The 22,290-nt window shown below is 47.6% G+C and overlaps 9 protein-coding genes across 9 annotated transcripts; 5 read left to right on the top strand and 4 right to left on the bottom strand.

Annotated features, from left to right (window-relative positions):
- Positions 1-461: 461 nt before the first annotated feature.
- On the top strand, positions 462-1,148 carry TRV_07379 (uncharacterized protein; the record flags this gene model as incomplete). The annotated part of the gene is made up of 2 exons (XM_003018573.1): positions 462-676; positions 767-1,148. 2 exons carry the CDS (start codon positions 462-464, stop codon positions 1,146-1,148), a joined length of 597 nt encoding a protein of 198 aa, XP_003018619.1.
- Positions 1,149-3,194: 2,046 nt separating this feature from the next.
- On the top strand, positions 3,195-4,646 carry TRV_07378 (uncharacterized protein; the record flags this gene model as incomplete). Its single annotated transcript, XM_003018572.1, has 1 exon — positions 3,195-4,646. The coding sequence occupies one exon, from the start codon at positions 3,195-3,197 to the stop codon at positions 4,644-4,646; it is 1,452 nt and encodes a 483-aa protein (XP_003018618.1).
- A 458-nt stretch (positions 4,647-5,104) lies between these two features.
- Positions 5,105-7,222, top strand: TRV_07377 (uncharacterized protein; the record flags this gene model as incomplete). Its single annotated transcript, XM_003018571.1, has 1 exon — positions 5,105-7,222. The coding sequence occupies one exon, from the start codon at positions 5,105-5,107 to the stop codon at positions 7,220-7,222; it is 2,118 nt and encodes a 705-aa protein (XP_003018617.1).
- An 852-nt stretch (positions 7,223-8,074) lies between these two features.
- TRV_07376 (uncharacterized protein) lies at positions 8,075-10,069 on the bottom strand (the record flags this gene model as incomplete). The annotated part of the gene is made up of 3 exons (XM_003018570.1): positions 8,075-8,250; positions 8,312-9,183; positions 9,246-10,069. The coding sequence occupies 3 exons, from the start codon at positions 10,067-10,069 to the stop codon at positions 8,075-8,077; spliced, it is 1,872 nt and encodes a 623-aa protein (XP_003018616.1).
- Positions 10,070-11,456: 1,387 nt separating this feature from the next.
- On the top strand, positions 11,457-12,864 carry TRV_07375 (uncharacterized protein; the record flags this gene model as incomplete). The annotated part of the gene is made up of 3 exons (XM_003018569.1): positions 11,457-11,573; positions 11,669-11,819; positions 11,990-12,864. 3 exons carry the CDS (start codon positions 11,457-11,459, stop codon positions 12,862-12,864), a joined length of 1,143 nt encoding a protein of 380 aa, XP_003018615.1.
- Positions 12,865-13,134: 270 nt separating this feature from the next.
- On the bottom strand, positions 13,135-15,674 carry TRV_07374 (aconitase family protein; the record flags this gene model as incomplete). Its single annotated transcript, XM_003018568.1, has 3 exons — positions 13,135-15,243; positions 15,309-15,421; positions 15,575-15,674. The coding sequence occupies 3 exons, from the start codon at positions 15,672-15,674 to the stop codon at positions 13,135-13,137; spliced, it is 2,322 nt and encodes a 773-aa protein (XP_003018614.1).
- A 389-nt stretch (positions 15,675-16,063) lies between these two features.
- TRV_07373 (uncharacterized protein) lies at positions 16,064-17,569 on the bottom strand (the record flags this gene model as incomplete). The annotated part of the gene is made up of 3 exons (XM_003018567.1): positions 16,064-16,960; positions 17,102-17,282; positions 17,337-17,569. 3 exons carry the CDS (start codon positions 17,567-17,569, stop codon positions 16,064-16,066), a joined length of 1,311 nt encoding a protein of 436 aa, XP_003018613.1.
- A 297-nt stretch (positions 17,570-17,866) lies between these two features.
- On the top strand, positions 17,867-19,103 carry TRV_07372 (uncharacterized protein; the record flags this gene model as incomplete). Its single annotated transcript, XM_003018566.1, has 3 exons — positions 17,867-18,049; positions 18,120-18,939; positions 19,018-19,103. 3 exons carry the CDS (start codon positions 17,867-17,869, stop codon positions 19,101-19,103), a joined length of 1,089 nt encoding a protein of 362 aa, XP_003018612.1.
- Positions 19,104-21,024: 1,921 nt separating this feature from the next.
- Positions 21,025-22,239, bottom strand: TRV_07371 (uncharacterized protein; the record flags this gene model as incomplete). Its single annotated transcript, XM_003018565.1, has 2 exons — positions 21,025-22,052; positions 22,179-22,239. The coding sequence occupies 2 exons, from the start codon at positions 22,237-22,239 to the stop codon at positions 21,025-21,027; spliced, it is 1,089 nt and encodes a 362-aa protein (XP_003018611.1).
- Positions 22,240-22,290: the final 51 nt, after the last annotated feature.

The raw sequence follows: 22,290 nt of genomic DNA, 5'->3' as shown, positions 1-22,290 counted from the left end.
GTTATAGAAGGATAATGAGTGACCTTGTCAAGGAGAAAAGTTTCATCCTGCGCCTCAGTTGCAAATACAATATATCTCCACCAAATCCGCCCTGGCAACACCCTTTCTACATCCTCATCTGCCCTCTCTTGCCAGTCTGTGTACAGAGTACATCCTTGGCCCTCAGGCAAGCATAATTTAGAGTTTGATATTGAGTTTAATGACTAAGCAAGGTTCCCGGTCGCATGACATAACTTGCCAAGCTTCCCCAATATTTCGGCTTTCGCTCAGCTTGGAGATCGAGCTCTTGACTACAACATCGCACGAGCGAGGCCACATCCGTCTGCTGCATAGTACAAACGACTCTCATTACTAGCTCTACCTGACAACGGGGCAGCTGCTGTTTATCTATCCATATCCCATACAGTCTTCTACCAAAACACCCGTCCGTCTTTCGGCACCTTCCGATACCCATCATCATCATGCGTTTCTCTTCCACCGCTCTCGTCGCCTTGCTTCTGTCTCCTCTTGCCCTAGCCGCTCCTCCTTCACTTTTCCGCGATACCTCACAGATACCATTAGACACTGATGGGGACCTCAAAGTCCCCGGTGACAACCCCCTGATGTACTGCGCCGATCCAGCGGAGAACCTTCTTCAAATAGAGAATGTAGACCTCTCTCCGAACCCACCACTCCCGTAAGTCGTTGACTCTCAGCTTGCCTCTTTCCGATAGTCTATCTATGTGCATATACCTGTAGCTTATGCTAATGTACAAATATGTTACAGTGGCCAACCTCTGGTCATCAAAGCCTCCGGCATCGTGGCCAAGGAGATCAAAAAGGGAGCTACAGTTCAGTTGCAGGTCACATATGGCTTCCTTCAGTTAATAAACCAGGAGATGGACCTGTGTGATCAAACCGAGAAGGTTGGGCTAGACTGTCCACTTGAGAAAGGCAAGATGGTACTCAAGAAGAGCGTTGATATTCCTCCTCAGGTTCCTCCAGTAAGTCATCCTTTTTGTTGGTCTCCACAAAGAAAGATAGGCGGAAGACTAATGCATATATTTTCAAAACAGGGCAAATATATCGTCCGAGCGGATGTTTCGAGTGCCGAGGGGGAGCCGATTACCTGTCTTACAGCTACCGTCGTCTTTGAAATCAAAGTGTAAAAACCACATTAGGTCACCATCGCCTAATGGGGGTGCCTCAGGACTCGTTGGGTATAGTTAGGGTCATTCTAGCAGCCGTTGGATAACCCTTCCAGGCCTCCTACGTCAGTGGTACGACTGATGCTGGGTTGATACGATACGATACGATGTGTATGAATTGTGCTATGATCCTTTGGATACTTGCGTTTACTCATGTCGATGATATGCACTGCTTTGTTTAAACCAAGCCTTTGGACTAACTGAGCTTTGCTATAATGTCGACTAGCCCATGTATCTCCGATAGCCATGGGATACCTTCCTTCCGGTTTCTACATACCACTTGAGAAATACTAACGCGTGTTCTGCTGAATTTTGGGTTTTTGTTCCTGCATATCCGCTCAAGCATGCCTTGTTTACTTGATGATTTTATTTCATATTTCGTTGACATTTTATCCCGTTCGGTTCATACGTTCAAACGCAGATAGATAACCATAATACAAGCAATTAGTGAGGATAGATCATATAGCAGTCGCACTTCTCAGAACACGGTAGTAACTATGTATGACAACCTAAATCATATCTTCAAATTCTATATTATTGCGAACTATCACCGAAATATATAATGATCAAAAACACAACGGTCTCCCGCATTTGAAACAGTGCCTACTCGCCAAAGAGTCTTCTCACACGTCGTAATACACTGTCTTTTTCGGGGTCGTAAGGATGGTCCTTGCTTGGAATCTCAAGCACGGCCGGGAAAGCTTCGGTGAATTTATCTACGCTATTGCGTATTCTTTCAGCCACCTGTTAAAACACCACAACGTTAGCGGGTTATCCTGACTTTGGAGCTGAAGACAGGGGAGCTGCATACATGCTGGTTTATGAGTAGGACACCGATATCCTTTCTCTCTTGTGTGAAGTTTTTGAACGCTTTTTCAATGGCACTCGTTTCGGTCTTGGAGTCGACAACAAGGAAATTGCGCTGGGAGTCTGGAGGATCCGTTACGTGCTGGGTAGCCCAAGTCAGCTCCTCCGTCAACAGTCACGGACCTCCCTCTATCAAGACAGCGAGGGAAATCTCATGGTTAGCACTGTAGGTGTACTCACACCTATGCCAGCAAGTAGAAGTCCGGTCACAGAGCTGTATCAAACCTCTTATGTTAACAACATCCCCACGTATATATGAAGGTTGGACGGTAGCTTACTCCTCATCTCCGATCACGGCGAGAAATTGCCTATCCTAGATATCAAAGAACGGGAAAATATCAGTATCTAGCTTGCTAGGCCGGCCGTCAAAATACCTGTGCCGCTTGGGTCCTTGAAGAGAGATTATTGTTGTACCTTGGAGCCTGAAGACATACTGCTTCTGACGGCGTAAGGGCGGGAAAAGAAGTATCTAACAGATCCCCTTGCACGGCCCAGCTGTTATCCTGAACAGATAATCGATATCTCCAAAGTGTACAATTCCCTCCTCGCAGAAGGAAATGAGCAAACAAGACGGCCGTTTCGTTGCTTCTCGTCTGCGGGCAAAGCTGTCTTGACGGTCGATCCAAAGTTGGAGCTGCTTATCGGATTGCACATGATCTCATGCAGCTTATGTAATCCATACAGATCCCTTCTTCCGCGTTGTTGGCGATTACTCGAAGGCCTGCAATAGCTAAACGGTAATATCAAGGCTTCATATTTAAGCCAAACCCCTCTTAAAAGCTGACCCTGCGTACAGAATGACTGGCCGTTTGGACACCTTCCAATGCCTGGCGCTCTCGCTGTGCCTATATTTTACTACTGTCACGTGATACAATCGCCGCCCAGCAACGAAACTCCAACCATAAACAAATACTTTTTCTACTTTTCTACTTTTCTTCACAGCAAGAAAGCAGCAAAGCAGGAATTGAATATCGACACCAAGCCCAGGTACTGCGTGCTGGAGCTTTTGAGCAGGTGACTAACTCATCTAGACACTTACAGAGATACCATGCATTGGAATTAGAAGCTCTAGGAACCGACAACTGCCTGCTCTTCACCCCCTGCGACATTCAAAGCCGGAGCTGGCTCCCACGTCTTACGATGCCCCCTCTCATTCGGCGGAGACCGCTTCTCGAGCGCATCAAGGCCTATTTGAACCCTCTTGACTTTCTGTTATGGCTTTCGGAGGAACTTGACTCCAGTGATTGGGAACAGTGGGAGAAGGAGTGGGCGCTACCCGTTGGAATCGCGTTGAACGTTTTATTTCTCGTTGCGCGTGCAAATAGCCAGAAGAGCAGCCGGGCTCATGACGACGTGTTTGGAGACGAGGGAGGTGTAAGCTACGTAGCTTGGCTGGTATGCGGAATCTTTGATCAAAACGGTAGCTTTTTAGGGTTTCATATGCTAACGGATATCTCGGTTTTACAGGCATCGTTCATCGTTCATGCGCTGGCGCTTCTGTCCATCTCAAATGCGCTATATGCATTTTGCCGGACGCGTCCCTACCGCTTATTTGAAGTGCCTATTGAGAACGTACCATCAACACCCTCTGCCAAACGAGTACAAGTGAACTCCTCGCCGATGTCATCCACACCCCTGCGCTTCATTTCCGACGTTCTATCTGCTAGCTCAGCGGAGAAGAGAGCACATCCTGATGCCCACCGTGATGTATGGCAGCTCTCTGTCTGGGATCCGCACCCAATCTCTATTCGACTCTTTTGTCTATTTAGTCCTGGTCATATTCTCGTGTATTGGTTATTCCTGCCGACGCTCTCCTCGGACCCCCGGCCCAGTGTAACGATAGTGACCACTATATTTTTGGCATTGCTATTGACTGCGCAAATGTCTGCCCTTTCGGCCTCCTATTCCCAGCAAGCTAAAGATTCAGCTTTGGTCCATAAGGAGGTGTTGAATGAATACGATACGAAATTCGTCCACCCAAGAACAGATCCAGATGTTCGCGATGTTGCCACTCAGTTTTCACAGGCAGATCATTTTATCCCACATAAGGATGAAAAGTATAATGTGGTAGAAACTTATGCGCCATCCACTACACAACACACTTTCAAGACTCGCCCGAACCCCAACTACATCCATCATGTCGATCCCGATTACAGTGTGAAAAACCGACCACAGGTGACTCCTAGAACATCTCTGTCAACACCGCAAGTTACGTCCACCGGTTCTATACAAAGGACGACTGATATCCAAACACCCTCTTATACTATGGACACGTTTACACCCATTAACAAGAAAAGCGGTGCCATTCGCCAACCGCAATTCAGACCACCATCTGGTACGGGCGATGGAGGAAGCCTTGGGGTATATTCCCATGCTCAATCTCCCCTACGAAAGTCAGCAACACCCTATTTGGACCGGAGGCAAAGTTCTAGCTACCGAGATTCTGACGGCGCGCATAGTCCCAGGAAACCTCCAAGCAGCCCTCTCAAGCGTTCAAGCGTGGCAGGCGATATGAGCTCCATTCTGTCATCCAGCCGGAGAGCTCGGCTTGCGGACGGACTTTCTCCTAGGAGAGAAAGTGGGCGTTTTTGATAAGAGCCTTTCTGCTTGATATTGTTAGTTTGCCGACAATGAATCCGTACATTTGTATAAAAGCCCTTCTCTTTTTTACCTCTCTAGCATTGCAAGTTATAATTTGGTTGAATACCTGTACTCCTTTCAATGCCTTTTCACCGCATATCGCCTTCCAGCGCTCTTCATAGCTCTTTCTTTTTCATAGTACTTGTACTTGTTTATGATACCCATAGTGCTTGCCTACTTCCCAAGGATGACCAACTGGCATGATAACGCAGGTTTTCCTTTATTACTTTGGTTATTGTTTATCTCGATATTTGATATGTCGAGTTGCTTTCCTTGTGAGCAGTTGCTGAAAGTCCATCGTTTCTACTTCTCACCACTACGTACGAGTGTCTGACATTCTCTCAATTCAATTCTCTACCTTCGTGTGTTATTTTTATCCTGCTTCAGAACATTCTTCGCATCTCCCCATTATGCCTATGCCTGATCTGACGACCAGTTTTTCAGATAAAGCAAAGGGCAAACCGACCCAGAAGAAACCTATACGCTCGGGATCTTGGTCGGTATGGCTCTCCGGATCAGTGTTTCGTAACACCGATACACAGGAGGAGCCTATCTCAAATGCTGATGGAACAAATAATGATCCCGCTGCTAAAGCTAGTCCCAATGTTGAGATGGCCATAAACAAGAATGAGAATCACAGTATCGAACACAAGAAATGTTCTGCTGGCGAAGAACCTGCTGAGGAGGCGGGAACCGGCACTGAAAGTGACGCCCACAGCGACGCAGGAACTGTCAGGAGACCCCGGATCCCCAGCCGCAATACACCCCCCAAGTTCATCCTACCTCCCGGAACTCTGGGTGACCACAGGCCACGGCCTTCGTCTCATAATGAGGCCCACCCCTCGCACCGGGACGACATGTTGGAAAGGCACAAGCCTCACCATTCAGACCTTCAGCAGCCATCGGCTGGTTCCCTACCTTCAGGCCCAAGAAGAACTTCGCAGACTGTGAGTCGGGACGATTTTCTTACAGCTCGCGGTGCAAATCCACGAACTGGAGTTGTCAGCCCGGATTTAACAGATTACAGCCATTCGGATGATGTCGACCCACAGATCGAAAACTCTGGGGGAACTATGAACAATCAGAAATGGCGTCTCAAGGGAGATCAGTGGATTAGCCTTGATGCTTCAGAACGGACGCCGGTGCCTACGCCGTCCTCCGACGCAGGTATGAATAGTTCACTGTTAATTAGCCCTCGAGATCAGGCAGAAGCTCATGTGGCCTTCCTATCAGATGCTGGTGTACAGCTTAAAAATCTTGAAGATCGATTTGTTGTCAACATGCCATCCGCTAGGGAACCAAATCCACCATCTATGACTCCTCGGCAAATAGCTGACTTTCAGCAGGCTTGCAATCGGTTCTATCGCTATGATAATAATATGATCCATCCCTCAAGAGTACCAAGTCCTCGGCCTAGGACTCCTGAGGGTCCCAGTACTCCTCCAAGGAGGCTTTCTAAAATCCGCGAAGCTCTTCTGCACAATGCGGACCCTTTAGATAGAGGACGGCGGAAAGATAGACCTCCAGGCAACCCCCACAGCCTATCTCCTCATGGTTTACCACGGGAATGGAGGCATAACTCCGCTCCTTCAGCTAGCCGACCACAGCACGGGTGGAGAGAGCAGACAAACAAGTATTTTTTAGGTGGTCCCGGCTATGGAAGAGAAGAAAGGATACCACCCCCTCGAAAGAGGGGACAAAGGTACCCTCCAGGGCCGGATCGGAATGCACCAACTGGTCACTCCAGCCACAGGGGCCCTCAGCAGACACCTTATCGGGGTCACCGTGGTCCGAGCATGCCAACCTACCCCCAAGAGCTCCATCCCAGTTTCCGCAGTCCCGGTTCAACAGGGAGACAATACCTCAACCATTTCCAGGACAGGAGCTTCTCCAGGGACCTGTATCTGGAACCTCAAACCCATTCCAGACAAACTCTCCAGGTCGGAGGTTCAGAAGGAGACGAGCTGCTTGCAACCATTACCACTACCACTACCACATCCACAGTCACCCCTGTTCGACTCAGTGCAAGCGATGTGGAAAACTTCTTCACTCCAACCGAAATATCGACGCAGAAGAGCTCCTCCGAACAATCTCACGGTGTTTCCAGAGAGAGTATCGCCACTACCACTACGAAAACAGGAAGTGTAGTAAATGCAGAAAACGCCGAAAATACAGGAAACACAAAGCAGACTACGGCAATTCACGTCATCAAACTTGGGCAACCCGGCCAGGAGGTGGATGGGCTCATCCGAGCCTCAGGGATCCAAGTGAGCGAAACGGAACGCGCAGATAATGAGAACAACATGAAAAGAAGCCCGATCATGCCTCTTGCCAAATGGGCATACTACTCTTTGTTACCAATGGCAATATTCTACCTCACCCTCATGGCTATGACGTATAGGGAATATCGCGAGTACTGGACGACAGGAATTCCTGGGCTTAAGCTACCACAAGTTTTGAGGTCCAAGAAAATCGTAATCGGTGTTTTATGCGTGGCAGTGGCAGTATCAATCACATTCAGAGGCTAGGCAAAGGCTGTCACGTACGGAGTATGCCTTCAGGATATAATGAACGCGACTCTCCATTGGGGTATCATTGTCCAAACATCGAAATGTCTTCTCGAAAGGCCCGTTCATGCATGCTAAGTCAGGAAGCTATTCATACCAATCCTCTCTCTTTCTACACACTCTTTAGAGATAGAAATTGAATAGACTACTTTCGCTTACTATGGAACGAACTTCAGATCCAATATTGGAAATCCATAGAATTTTTTGAACATTAGACTATGAAATTACAAAATGCTCTAAAAGAAAACCTAAACGCTGGTTTACTTATGTTGAAATAGTGTTGAAAGGAAAGGTCATTCATCCGTTGCATCATCTCAATCATCAAGGTAGTGCTTTGTTGAAATCTTCCTTCTTGCTGCGTGCCTCCTGGTCCCATTGCCCGCTATGATATAAATTAAATAAAATGATGCATCTCTGACTCTTCATAGTCATTCCCCTTTCTTTCCTTTTCTTTTTTTCATCTAGACGCCGCTTTCCCATGCATGAGTTGAGTCTAGCCCCAGCAGCCTTCCTAGACAATAGATAGCCTACCCCTTTTATCCCTGGCGTTTATTCCTTTGCCATGTCTTTTTTGTGTTTGGTCTCAAACGTGGAGAATTGAAAGGGAAGCTGCGGAGGGTGTAATAAAATAAACGATGAGAAAAAAAAAAAAAATGACGAATGCCTTGAAACGAAACACGAATGTTGAATGGGGTATTTTGAAGAAGGTTAAGTTGAAAGTAGAACCAAAAAGTAAAAAAAAATAAATGGAGGGCGTCGACGTCGAAGTGGTAGTGCGATCGTTAGTTGGTAACTGAGTGGGTGAAGACAAGTTTACTTTGCGGAAACAGCTTGTTTCTCCGTCTTCGGTGCTCGAGCTTCCGAGTGAGTGCCGTTTTCTGCAGGTTCAGTGGTTTGTTGAGTGCCGCTGACTTCGGTGTCGATGTCCTTGAGAACTAGGCCCTTGAATAGATCAAAAATATCATGCGTCTTATGGAAGTCGTTATTCACTGAAACAATGTGTTAGTATATTCGTTAGAAAGTAAACTAAAGGTACTGGCGGGGGCTTACCGATGTTGACAAGGTACCAGGTATCCATCGTGTTCTGGATTAGTTTCCTGCTAGCGCTTGAGGCATCGTGACATTTGGCCCAGTCATCTCCTAGTCTATAGGCCTCGTCCTTCCATGCTAGGAAACTAACGGTTTCGACAATTGTAGGTTGAATAACTTCCTTGGAGGCAAAAATGCCCCATGTGACAGCATTAGGCGTATCGCTGGAGTTTGTCTTTAGTTCTCCATCTTTGTTGATGCAGTGGTATGTTAAGTCCGCGTTGGATTCAATTCGCCTGACCACCTCATCGATTAGTGCTGGAGAGATAAGTAACTCGAGATAAGCCTTTTGGTACACGTAGCCGTTCCGAGGACCCCATCCGTATATTGGATGAGAGGATTTAGCACCATTAATTGCAGGCTGTGAGTTGATGGTAAGGAAGCCCCTGTTGTTGAGGTCGATCAGATCGTCCTTAATGATCTCTGATTCTTGAGTGATTGCACTTTCACTCCATGGTAGCCTGTCGAGCTTATGCTCCAGGAAGCGAACGAAGATATCTGACAGATCTCTAACCGACTTGGGCTCACCCCATAGCTTGATGTTCTGCTCGTTGGTGCCCTTAAGTCCAATGCCATAAACATCAAGCTCTCCAAAGGCAGGAGAGCGTGAATCGGTCCAACGACCGTTAGGGAATTCATCCCAAGATTGGGTGCGTGCAACATAGGATTGATGTCTATGTCTCCAGAAAATAGGTCGAACGTCTTCTTCTCTCCTTCCAAGCCCCAGTGACTTTCTCCATGGCAGTGGCTTCTGAAGAGGAGTTTCGGTGGAGGGTTTCAGGTTCAACTCTTCCAAAACCATGGTCGTGGACTGCGCAAGGTTCATGGTATAGCTATTGAGGACATTAGACCACTGAATAATTCAAAAACGCAATAGCTGCGGGTGACAACTTACAAGTGCAGATGGTTGATGCCATTTTCAAGCAGCTTTCTGCACATCTCAGACACCAGAGCCTTTCCAATCTGCTTAACAGCGGCATCATCATTCTTCACAGGCTCAAGAGCCTCCATCCAGCCCTTGGGCACGGCACACTTGACCCAGTTGGTACGACGAATAAATGCAGCATAAGTTGAAATTGGCATGATGCCGGGGATGATGGGGACCTTGATTCCAGCCTGTCGACATTTCTTCACCCAATCCAAGAAATTATCCGCGTCGTAGAACATTTGAGTGATGATAAAGGTGCCACCAGCATCAACCTTTTCCTTCAGGTACTTCATTAACAGTTCGGGATCTTCCTCATCTTCACAGCCTTCAGGATAACCAGCAACGCCGATATCGAAGTGGTTGCCATACTTCTCCCTGATGTACTGCACAAGATCTCTCGCATACCGGAATCCTCCTTCAGTTTGTTCCCACGCTTCCTTCTCTCGAGGCGGGTCTCCTCGAAGAGCGAGAATATTCGTACAGCCCGCTTTAAAAGCACTCTGCAGAGCATCATCAACCTTCTCTCTCGGCATATCAGTGCAGGTAAGATGCATGCACGTCTCTAACCCGTAAACCGACTGGGCGACATGAACCATCTCACAGGTGAGCTCCGCCAGCCGACCTCCTGCGCCCCAGGTTATATCAATGAACGACGGTCCCAGTCCATGCATGCGATCCATACGGTCATACAGATTCTGTACACCTTGCGCTGTCTTAGGAGGGAAGAATTCAAAGGAGATTCCTGGCCGCCCAGCGGCCTCTGCCAGGGCCAATTTGTCTTTGATATGCATGACGGGTTAAAACTGCCAGAAGACACACAACAGTCAGTAACGATAACTCTTTCACCGGCAACGAGCGATGAGACTAAGTGAAGGGAAGAGCCAGTGCAACTAGCTCGATGGACAGGGAGTTATCGAACAGTCGGTGCAATTTGCTCTGCCTTCTGGGGGCTTCAATCCCTCCGAAATCGGTAGTTATAAGAGGCTCTCGCGGTGAATGAGAGAAAAGACCACCGGCGAGGAGAAGGAAAAGAGTAAAGAAGCAAGCGAAGGCTCTCCAGCCAGGCGTCTATACGTACTTTTCTGTCCTTTTCTAGCGAACAATTCGAGTAAATAGGCCGAATGAACAGGTGGGAAAAAGAGGACCCAAAAAAAAAGCCTCCGAGCTGAGCTTAGGACGAGGCCAAAAGTCCGATAAATGGTTTCTCTGCCTGCTGCAATTCCGACCAGGAGCGTCTCAACCGAAGTAGCGTTTGCGTGCCCACCTGTCTGCCAGTATGCGCAACATATAGTGTAGCTATGCGGTTACGTCGTCTATCTCATGTACGGGAACGGTGGTGGGAGGCAAGTTTCTGGTTGTAAGAAGCTTGGGGAGAGGAAAAGGCAGAGAAGAAAATAAGGTGAGCGCCCCAGCCCCGAGTTCTTAGTTAACTAAGCTTAAAGTTGGCCGGAAGAGAAGGCGACGAACCCGCCGGCAACTTGTGTTGGTAATTTTTATGTGCAGTTGTCTTCCGTGAGGAAAAGGCCAGATACAAACAGAATTATTCTTCTGGGAAGAGGAAGCAGAAGAGGGAAGCAGGGGAAGTCCTTGAGATAAAAGGGGGGGAGAGGAATGAACGCCCTTTATATAGCTCTTTCTCAGGGCGGGACTGGCTCCTTTTCCCTTCTTTGCTTTTAGCTACCAGCAGGCCAACTACAGATCCAGGCTTGACACAAAGAGGCGCGCAATTCTCAATAGATCAAGGCCAAAAATTAGATATAACCAGCCAGCCAGCATGGGCAGCATTTTCTTCCTGTTGTTTGGACCGCATCCAGCATGCGTATTCCGGCTCTCCTTTTTTTCTACCCCTCCGCTAACCTAGTTATTACACCATCGCTCCGTCCCGCTTGCCGGGGGGTCCCCGGCCTACAGATGAACTGGCGGAAACCGGATGCCAATTCGATTTTCGCCCAAATTTCTGATCGTGTTTATGGTGCCTTGTTGATGACGCTGGAGAAAGGCAGTCGGGGCACGAGGCTCCCCCATTGTGACTTGTGGGCGCCTTCCGACGCGGGCCAGGGCAAGGCAGAAGGATTTGAGGGTGGTCATCACTGTTCCGTGACTAGCAGGGATTAAGCTGCACCGGTTCTCTTACCGGCGCAGGCTCGTGAGGCGTGTGGGAGACAACCTGTTGGCAAGATGTTATGGTCCTCAGAGCCAGGATTGTCCCGTCTAGGAATTGAAATCCCGCTAGCAGATACTGAGTTCTCTGCGCAAAGCCTGAGCTGGAGTAACTATTTCAAAAGCACCTGCATGGTCTGTGAACTGCGGTCTTTACACGTGCAGGATTGCTCGCTCCAACGAACCCCGCGTGGGGTGCGAGTACAAGCCTGCGGGACGCACTGGCATAGTTGAGCCTGCTGAGTAGAAATTGGATTTGGGAAGAAGAAGAAGAAGAAGTAACTGTTGTTGATGAAGAAGAAGAAGAAGATGATGATGATGAAGTTGAAGAAGATGAAGTAGTTGATCGCAAGTCGAAGTTGAGGTTGAAAGTAGAAGCCGGTGAGGGGCGGCAGAAAGCCTAAAAGGGAAGTAGACGGTTTTTTTTTTTTTTTTTTTTTTGTCGACAAGAAAAAATGATATCAAAACCAAACCAGAAATATCAGCAGTGATCGAAGTGATCGGATTCGCTTGACACTTCCATACCTCGCATCTGCTTACTATAATCCTAGCGCGACGGTGGTTGGATCTCATATACTTCTCTAACTGCGCTGTCAGGTCGGCCGATCGCAAGAATCGTTTGCAGATACCCCGCCGTGTAGCTGCTTCTCTCCTTGTTCACAAACCACGGCTATATTCATTCGCTATCCAAGACACCATGCCAGCTCAGGACTCAGACAAGTCTCCGGACTACAAAGCAAACCTTCTCTCGATCCTCATTTCCAGCAAAGTCCTTTCGTTCGGCTCCTACGTTCTTAAATCAGGCCGAAACTCCCCTTACTTCTTCACAACGACCCTCCTCCACACTGCACCGTTACTGCATGCAACAGCGTCTGCCTGTGCTACAGTGTTATCTAGCCCTCCATTCGTCAAAAGTCAAGAAGGGAAAGCTGTCACTCCCAGCTTTGATATAATTTTTGGGCCTGCGTACAAGGGAATACCACTCTGCACGGCAGTTCTGAATGAGCTTGGTGTTCGAGATACCCAGGGTGTATGGGATAATGTCAGTTACTCTTTCAACCGGAAGGAGGCTAAGAGTCATGGCGAGGGAGGGAACATTGTCGGTGCCCCTCTCAAGGGCAAGAGGATAGTCATTATAGACGATGTCATCACTGCCGGAACCGCCTTGAGAGAGGCTGTTGGTATAATTGAGAAAGAGGGAGGCATCGTGGTTGGTGTATTGGTCTTGCTGGATAGACAGGAGAGAGTTAACGATACAGAGACCAAGAGTGCGGTTGGGGCTGCACAGAGAGACTTGGGCGAATCAATTCCTGTACGGGCAGTACTCAACTTGAATGATATTATCGAAAAGCTTGGGGACGATATTGGTAAGGAGAATCTGGAGAAGCTCCTTGAATATAGGGCGAAGTACGGGGCTAAGGAGTAGACTGATGGTTTGGTGTTTATGCGAGTGTTATATTTAGCAGCTTCAGAGGGCCACATAAAGGCGCAACTTGGAAGTTCAAGGCTCTTCTTCATTTTTGTTCTGATGCTAAAATATGTAGACCGAGCTTTATAAAATGTATAAACATCGAAACAAATAACCGAAATATAATGCAGATAGGTATTTCAATGCCATGCGTGATTTCAACGGAACAGGGTATTATTAATATGAACACAAGGAAATGTAATGGCCCTTTTGTTATGGTTGCCTCTTCTACCATTCCAAAGGCTCACCTTTGATCTCACCCCGATTGGTCTTGGGAACAGGAGCAGCCTCCACCATGGCAGGTCCAGTTCCATTCCCGTTTTGTCTCTTCAAATATCCGCTTCCATCGAGCCATGGTGTCTCGCGTGTCCGCTGTCCCTCAAACTTACGAATTAAACTCTCCATCTGCATTGTCAAGCCAATATCGTCAAGGCCATTGATGAGACAGTGTTTTCGGAACTCCTCAACTTCAAAGTCTGCAAGCTTATTGCCAGCAGCATCATTGATTCGTTGGTTGACAAGGTCAACTTCCAGCTCATGGCCGGCATCAGCTTCAGCGGCTAGCTGCTGGATAGTAGCGGCATCAGGGATCGCAATTGGAAGCATTCCGTTCTTAAAAGTGTTGTTGAAGAAAATATCGGCAAAAGACGGGGCTATTATGCACTTAATTCCGAAATCAAGCAGTGCCCAAGGGGCGTGCTCGCGAGAACTTCCACATCCAAAGTTTTCGCCACTGACAAGGATTTTCGCGTTGCGATATGGCTCCTTGTTCAGAACGAAGTTTGGATTTTCCGACTCATCCTCATTGTATCGTAGAGGGTGGAAAAGGGCACTCCCGAGGCCAGTTCGCTTTATTGTCTTCAGGAATTGCTTGGGTATGATGGCATCGGTATCAACATTGGCTCGATCCAGATGGGCAGCAATTCCTTTTAGGGTAGTGAACTTGGGAAGCCCAGCGGGAGACTTCTCAGCGGTGGTGTTGGTATGTGGTTCGTTGTCTTCGGGGTAGTCCAGGATCCGATCAAGCTCTTCCTCGTCTTCTACCTCTGGATGTATTTCGAATTTAGGCGAGGATTTCTTCTGTGATATCGGGATTGTTGAGGCAATTTTGCGAACATCTGCCAGTTTTCCTACTATCGCAGCAGCAGCAGCCATAGCGGGAGACATCAGATGTGTTCGGCCAGCAGCACCTTGCCGACCCTCGAAGTTTCTGTTTGATGTACTGGCACATCGTTCCCGAGGGGAGAGAATATCAGGATTCATACCAAGGCACATGGAACATCCAGCCTCTCTCCATTCAAACCCTGCATCGATGAATATCTTGTCAAGTCCCTCCGATTCTGCTTGTCGCTTAACCAGCCCAGAACCAGGAACGATCATTGCGCGCATAACATTCGAAGCAATTTTCTTGCCCTCTACAATATGAGCGGCAACTCGAAGATCTTCAATTCGCGCATTTGTGCATGAGCCAATAAATACCTTGTCAATTGGGATATCTTCCATTCGGGTACCAGCTGTGAGTCCCATGTACTCCAGAGCGCGACGGCAGCTAGCTTTCTTGACCTCATCCGAGAAATCGTCGGGGCCGGGCACAACGCCAGTAATTGGGACCACATCCTGAGGCGAGGTTCCCCAGGAAATTGTAGGCACGATGTCCTTTGCATCTATGAAAACCTCTTTATCGTAGACGGCCCCCTCATCGGATTTCAAGCTCGACCAATACGCAACTGCCTTCTTCCACTCGGCACTGCCATACTTTGGAGCAAGTGGTCTGCCCTTTAGATATTCGAATGTGACTTCATCGGGAGCGATCATGCCAGCCCTAGCACCAGCTTCAATAGACATGTTGCAAATTGACATGCGTGCCTCCATGCTAAGGCCTCGGATGGCGGAGCCGCAGAATTCGATTACTGCCCCCGTACCACCAGCAGTTCCAATAACACCGATCACATGCAGAACCACGTCCTTACTGCTGACACCTGGCGGAAGCTCGCCATCCACTTGCACGCGCATGTTCTTGCTTCGCTTGGTGATCAAGGTCTGTGTGGCCAGGACATGTTCTACCTCACTGGTACCAATACCAAATGCCAAAGCACCAAAAGCTCCATGAGTAGAGGTATGGCTGTCACCACATACCACTGTTGTGCCTGGAAGAGTGAACCCTTGCTCAGGACCGATAATGTGAACAATGCCTTGCCTTTTATCCCCCAGGCCAAAGTAGGTCACACCGAACTCCTTGACATTTTCTTCGAGAGTCATGCATTGTAGACGGGAATCAGACTCCTGGACGAAGCCGGCAACATCTTTGTACGTCTCACGAGACGTTGTTGGGATGTTCTAATGGGTACAAAATGGTCAATACAAGGAGAAGTCAATCCAGTAACGTTAGGATTTATACTTACATGATCAACTGTAGCCAACGTGCAGTCTGGCCTCCTCACTTTGCGTCCTGCATTCTTCAAGCCTTCAAAAGCTTGCTGTGACGCAATGTTAGCCTGGGAATCGCGGCTAATTACTTATTGGGCAGGGATTCCATGTTATCCGACTTACGGGAGATGTGACCTCATGCACAAGGTGCCTATCTGTCGGGTTCAAGAGCTCCAGTCAGTTACTGTCAATCCAAAAGGCCAATGATTGGACGGGGATGCTCGCGTAAAATGGTACGTACCGATATATAGCAAGATGGTCCCATCCTTCTGCTCGTTCACGATGTGGTCCTTGAGAACCTTGTCGTACAGCGTCTGGGGTGGTTTATCCAGACCAGGCATTGTTGCTACTCTGTATGAAGAGCACCCCCGTGTATGGTGAAAGAAGAGAAATGGGAGCCGGAGAGGCGTGGAGCTGGGGAGTCAGAAGTTGAAGCTGAAGCTCTTTTATTCCGCCTCAATATCAATGTCTGGCTGCTGGTTATACTTATATTTAAGAGCTGGTCATAGCTGCTCTGGTGGGGAGAAGCCGGTATCGGCGGTCAGCAGCTAATGGTGTACTCCGATTGGCCGTATTCTGCCAAGGAGCGGATATTAGTCATCGCTTCCTACCGGGCCGAGGTCGCCGCTTTCGGAAGGCTAGCGCGGCTATTTTATATTCTTCTGTTAACTCCGCAGTTTTCTCCGTGCATACCTAGTAATACAAATATTTTCTAATAAGATAACGATATCTATACAAAGCTATATGCAAATCCGGGCCCGCGATTATCCTCTCTAAACACTAACAAGGCGAGCTTATGGCGGACGAGCAGGGCAGCCACGCCGCATAGAAGCTGGAGGCCGACTATATGCATCGCCAACTTATCCTCACGCAGTGGTCCAAACCAGAGTAACCAGAGGTTAAGTAAGGTCAAGTTTGTTGTCTCGATAATGCTGCCTTCTTCGTTTCTTTTTACCTGCATGAGGTAGAGTTTGTCCAGCAAATCCAAACCGGTTGCGATGATGGAGTGCGGAGGACGTGTCCACTCAGTAACGGATGGTTCCATGAGTCCCGTTCGCGGGTTAAACTTTGGCAATCGGTGCCGCGGGCAAGGTATCAAGTGAAATAATTGTGGTGTAGAGTACAAGAAATTGAAGATTTGGGGAACAAATAGCAGCAACAGAGTTTTGCTGAAGTGGCCCAATATTCCAACAACGGCAAAGACCATGCCAGCAAAGTAACAGTATGTATCCCCGACAAACACCTTAGAAGGATACCAGCTATGCCACCATAAGGCTAGTGAAACAGCAATGAATGGTAGCAGTAGATAAATTGAGAATAGATGAGAATCCGTGGCTGGGTGTGGGTATGGAGTGAATGGCGACAGAAACAGTGCATCATTGGTTATCAACAGGCAAGCTATGGCTATTGACTGCGAAACCTCAACTCCGTTGATTCCAGCCAACATGTTGATACTATTAGGGCAGAAGATGGCGACCGCGGCCATATAGACATAGTACAGCCAACCCAGGTCCAGAGAGGGCCCCAAGTAAGCTTGAAGGGGGACTGGCACTATGACATGTGTCACTCCGAAATCGACAAAGTAGACGATTAGCATCGGCACTGCAGCAAATGCTGGAATGAAAAACTTGTGCCGCCACCGTATGTCCAACAGATCGTCGCCAATCCCCAGTATCACTATTGACTGCAGCGAGAGTAATCCCGAAAGATAGGTTGCAAGCTTTCAATGGTTAGTCGTAGCTTCACGAGTAGAAGAGAGGGGAGTTACCTTGTTATGAGGAAATTTGTGAAGAAAGCGGCCTGTTTCCACACGATGAACGGGCAAGGGTATATCACGATTTCCTCCACCAGATGTAGCCGCTACAAGTTCTTTGTAGAAGGGAAATGGAATGAACACGATAAGAGTAAGAATGTAAACAACTGCAACAACTGCGCCCATCGTCTCGGGTCTAGAGCTGGTGTTAGTAATATATCGTTGCGACCAACCCCGGGGTATTACCTACATCTCTATCTTCTTAAGCTTGGACATGTCCTTCCCTTTAAGCCCAGCTTTTATGAATACATTTCCTAGCCATCGAATGAGGCTAAAGCTCGCAGCAAATGCGATTCCAGACAATGCCAGTGAAGCCACCAGAGGCTCCCCATCTTGAAGTGCATTTTTTACCAATATGGCTGAGCACCCTATCGATAGTGCGATGAGACTCCACGTCTCTCTCCGAGTGAGAGTTACTGTCATCGTATCCTGCACATAGCGTGAAGCCACCCAACTATAGTCAAAAGCAAAGACTGTTGGAAAATTCGGCGCTTAAATATAGTTGCCGCAAGTTGTCCTTTTGGGCGTCAAAGTAAACAGCCGCTGCGCTTATCAGCGTCACGTGTTTAGTTATCCCGGCGAATCGCAAGCGTCACGTACGAAACTCTGGTATCTTAATCAACTTGCGACAAAGCCAAGTTGCGCAGCGATTGATTCATTTATGCAGGAACCATCCCTGTTATAAGCAGAGATGAGGTACTGCGTGCGACTTACGTGGAGATGACAGCTTTCACCGAGTTCGATGCCGGCCACCGGGACTTGGTTACAGTAACCAAGTTCAACTTCTATGGTAATCGCATCCTCACTGCATCTGCGGATCACCGAATAAAGGTGTGGGATCAAAAGGATGATGGCTGGGAACTTGCAGATACTTGGCGAGCACATGATGCAGAAATTCGCGATGTAAGTTAGCCCAGCGAAAGATGCATTTGTTATGATCGGAATTTCGTTTCTCACATTCTCTCTGTCCCAGGCAGCATGGAACGGCCCATTCACCGGCCAGCATATTGGCACCGTAGGGGAGGATATGAAATTTAAACTATGGCAAGAGGATGTGACACAGTCTCGCAACTCTGGTCGGCGCTTCCGGAATATCTTTCGTCTGACTTCTTCTATTCGCACGCCGTACGTCTCGCTAGACTTTCGAAATATTGACCTCGAATCCTGGCTGGCTCTAATAACTCGCGATGGTCTTCTCACCGTATTGGAGCCTGTGGGTGCGGATAACCTCTCGGAATGGCAACAACTCGACCAGTTTCGTGTTTGTTCGGAACCCTCACGAGGAGATGAGACGAGCTTCAAGGTTCAGTTCCATCATGATCCAATGGACATGACCCATATGGTTATGCCGTCCTGGGACAGCAAGAGTTTATCCCTTGTTGTTGCGGCGATGAACACTGTCAAGGTGTATCGAATGGCAGCGAACAGGAAGTTTTACCATGCCATTGAGCTGACTGGCCATACCGGTCTAGTGCGGGACATTGCATGGGCCAACGGCTCCGTTCGAGGGTTTGATATTATTGGCAGTGGTTCAAAAGATGGCACCATCAAAATATTTGAGATATACACGTCAGTCACGAATGGTGGCAACAGCAAGCAAAATGGATCCGCAAATGCTGCCTCTAGAGCCTCCACCCAATCTGCAATTGGCACTGCTCTTGCAGGTCAGACATCAGGAACACTTGCAGATACTAGGAAAAACATTGAAAGCCCGTTCAAGCATACCTTTAGAGAGGTTGCATCAATTGACAGTAAACATCTTGATGTCTGGCAAGTTCAGTTTTCTCACGCTGGTATGTTCTGCCACATTGCATACGCCGTATCATTGTCTAACAATGTTTTTTAATTAGGCGATTGTCTACTCTCTTCAGGGGATGATGGCTCTTTACGCTTCTGGAAAAGGGCTACTTCCGGAGATTGGCTGGAATTTGCGGAAACTTCAATGGAGAATAACTAGCATTCGGTCACCGCAGCATCGCTCTCTCTTCCTAGCTTGAGCTGACTATGCTAGTTAAGTGGCATCAGCTGTGAGATTCCTAGTGAGATTCCCAACTATTCCTCAATTTGTCCCCGCTGGCTTGCGATTGTTGCATGGTATGATTGATGTCGTCATGAAATCTCTTTGCATAATACCCATATATCAAGCCTATATGCGACTTATTCAATGCCTATACTGTTTATGTATGTATATGATATGCAATAAGCAATAATATGATGAACTCTACCTTTTTCTTTCACTTTGTCATATCGGCCGGTTCAACCACACATGTTGATCAGTCAGTTTATTTTGTTTCTCCAGTTAATGGGAACAATAATCATGCATTGCTATCAATATTCCTATAACGTCTAAGCTAACATGATGACTCTAGTCGAGTACAACACAGAGAAGCTTCAATGGAGATATGTTGCTCAATACAATTAGCGATGTAGATGTCATAACCGCAGGCGGCCCAAAGACTCATCTCTAAGTTGAGTGTTGATGCCATGATGTGCCATTCATTATATTCATCTAGTACGCATTCTGACCTGGCCATCCTATGGAAAGGAGAAGTGGAGGTTGATTATGTGCGTTCATATGAAATATAAGAATTTCATAAAAGTGTGAAGAAGAAAAGGAGGAGAAAAGGGAAAGAAGAAATGCAAAATGCTGCACGAAAATGTAAGGTTCGTCAAGGCAAACGAGTCACGTGAATCCTTCGGATTAAAGTAAAAGCGAATACCGGGATGCTCCCCATCACCTGACCGCGGAACCTCCATTAAAAGGAAAAATTTCAACTTCGACTTTCTCTCTCCAAACCACCAAAGGAAGTGGGAAGCAACAACTCATTATTGCAAGAAGATTGCCCTGTCAACGACTTAGACGGCAGTTGAAGCGTGATGTTTATTATTATGACTAACAGTCGAATAAGTAGCTCAAATTCATAGCACAGCTTGACTCTCGTGGCATGTTGAATACCTTCGCTTACGGCCGCACTTTTAATGATGACAACTTCGTTAGAAGACGATATGAACTGCTGGCTATTATTGCCACTGCTACGTTGATTACCTTGTTTCTCATGCTATCTACGGCTGAGCTTTAACACGGCGTTCAACTCGTTACCTAAACCACAACTTTGCCAACATCTTGTGCCTTTCTGTGGTCAAGATGTATACTTCGTTTTAAAGGTCTAGTGGAAGATTAAACCCATAACAGTTTTTAGCAAAGCTGCGTCTTTTCCACCCTGCCACTTGGTTTACTGTTGAGTGCCCAGGACTAATACAGGACGGACATCTTTTGGTTCTCCATAGCTATTTAGAAAAAGTATTTAATACTTCAATTACTTCAATGAAAATCCTAGATACTTGACTCTTTATTTTCTATTCGTCCATTGCCTCTATCTTTCTATAGATGCAAGCCTGAAATTATCCAATCCAACGGAAGGATATACCATTACCGCGCCAAAATACCACAAGTAAAGAAATACCCGATTAGATAGGCTTCTTCTTTAGATAAGTAGGGTCTGCTGTTGCGCTACATAGAAAATTCATCAGATTTAATTAACGACAGGAGGTATTGGTGCATACATAGTTCAAATAAAATATGAAATCATCCAGATATAAGGAATCAACAAGGAACGACAGGACAGCTATTCGCCTCTTCATATACCACCTGGAGGTGGTTCAAGATCTCTTCCACTCCCACTAAAGCACCCGTAGAACATCAATTTTGTCTACTTACCTTGAAGACAGCACGGGCATTAAACGGTAGTGCTTCTTATAAACGATAAAACCGTGGGGCTAGGCCTGACATCATCTCATACCACCACTCTGTGGCCCTCATTTGCTTCTCCATTGACCCTAAAGCCACGGCATAATAGCCATGCCATTAGTCTTCATTATCACAGGCCGTTAAAAAATGAATTCACCTCTGATGATGATGATGATGGTGATGATGATGATGGTTTTGCTTGGGTATCAGCTTGAGAAGGTGGTGAGGAAGATGCAGATGAGGGCTGTTCACTAGCGGCAGAGGCCGAAGGAGGTGATTTTGTGGAATTTTTCAATGGTGCCTTTGCCGTACCTTCTATCTGCTTCTCCTGGTCGTCATCCGCAATTAGGTCCATTACCGAAGGGGCAGGGGAGGTAGCTGTTGGCTTCACAGCGGAAGCAGTGGCAGTAGGAGTGGCAGTGGCGACTGGAGTCATAGACTGCTTCGCCGGCATCTTCCCTGTCTGAGGGGCTGAAGGACGAGGACGGCGCCCTGACATATCAGATGCCTGAGGGCGAGATCCATTGGCAACAGGCTCAGCACTAGTAGTTGGCATTGGTGCACTTTCACCCTCAGATTCAGGCATAGTTGTTGTCTCGGTGCCATTGGATTCTGATTGCTTCGACTGTTTGACCATACTCTCGTGTTGTGTTGATTGACCACCCATTGTTTGCGGTTTATTTTGGTCACCACTCATAGTTTGCTTTGGTTGGTCTCCCATAGTCAGCTTTGGCTGATCTCCCATGGTCTGCTTTGGCTGGTCTCCCATAGTCTGCTTTGGCTTGCCTCCCATGGTTTGTGGCTGCTCTTGAGTCATTGACTGGGTCCCATCATCACGATTTCCGCTGGGTGACATCGAAGGCATGGCCCCCTGGGCAGATTGACTTGCCTCAGGTGAGTTTGGCATGGGCGAACTCTCAGTAGTTGGTGCTGGGCTCTCCGCCTGGTTTTCACCTGTGGCAGTTGCCGTAGAATTAGAAGCACCAGTTTCCTGAGAAGCTGCCCCTGTTTCATTTGCCATAGCTGTCGGACTTGGATTTTCATCTTTGTCCATTTCCTGGAGAGCTCCCGCACCTGCAGCAGCACCATTTCCGGCTCCTGCTTGCTGGCCGCTACCAAGAGCACCACCCAAACCCCCAAGGCTACCAAGAAGGCCGTCTAGACCTAACTGTGGCGTGCGACGATGCTTCATATGGGTTTCATCCCCAACCCTTCGAATATCTACACGAATGTGTGAATATACTGAAAAATGGAGAATTGCCTATTTTTGACCGGAAAACGCACCAATAGCTGCAGATGCAGCAAGCCCAATAAAGGACAGAAAAAATAAAGTCTGAAAACGCATCTTGATAATGAGAACGAAGCGCCTTCTGAGTTTACTTATTAGCACAGACTC

Source organism: Trichophyton verrucosum (assembly GCF_000151505.1).
Source record: "Trichophyton verrucosum HKI 0517 chromosome Unknown contig01000_1.f1.exp, whole genome shotgun sequence".
Lineage (NCBI taxonomy): Eukaryota > Fungi > Ascomycota > Eurotiomycetes > Onygenales > Arthrodermataceae > Trichophyton > Trichophyton verrucosum.
This window is presented reverse-complemented; position numbering and strand designations above follow the sequence as displayed.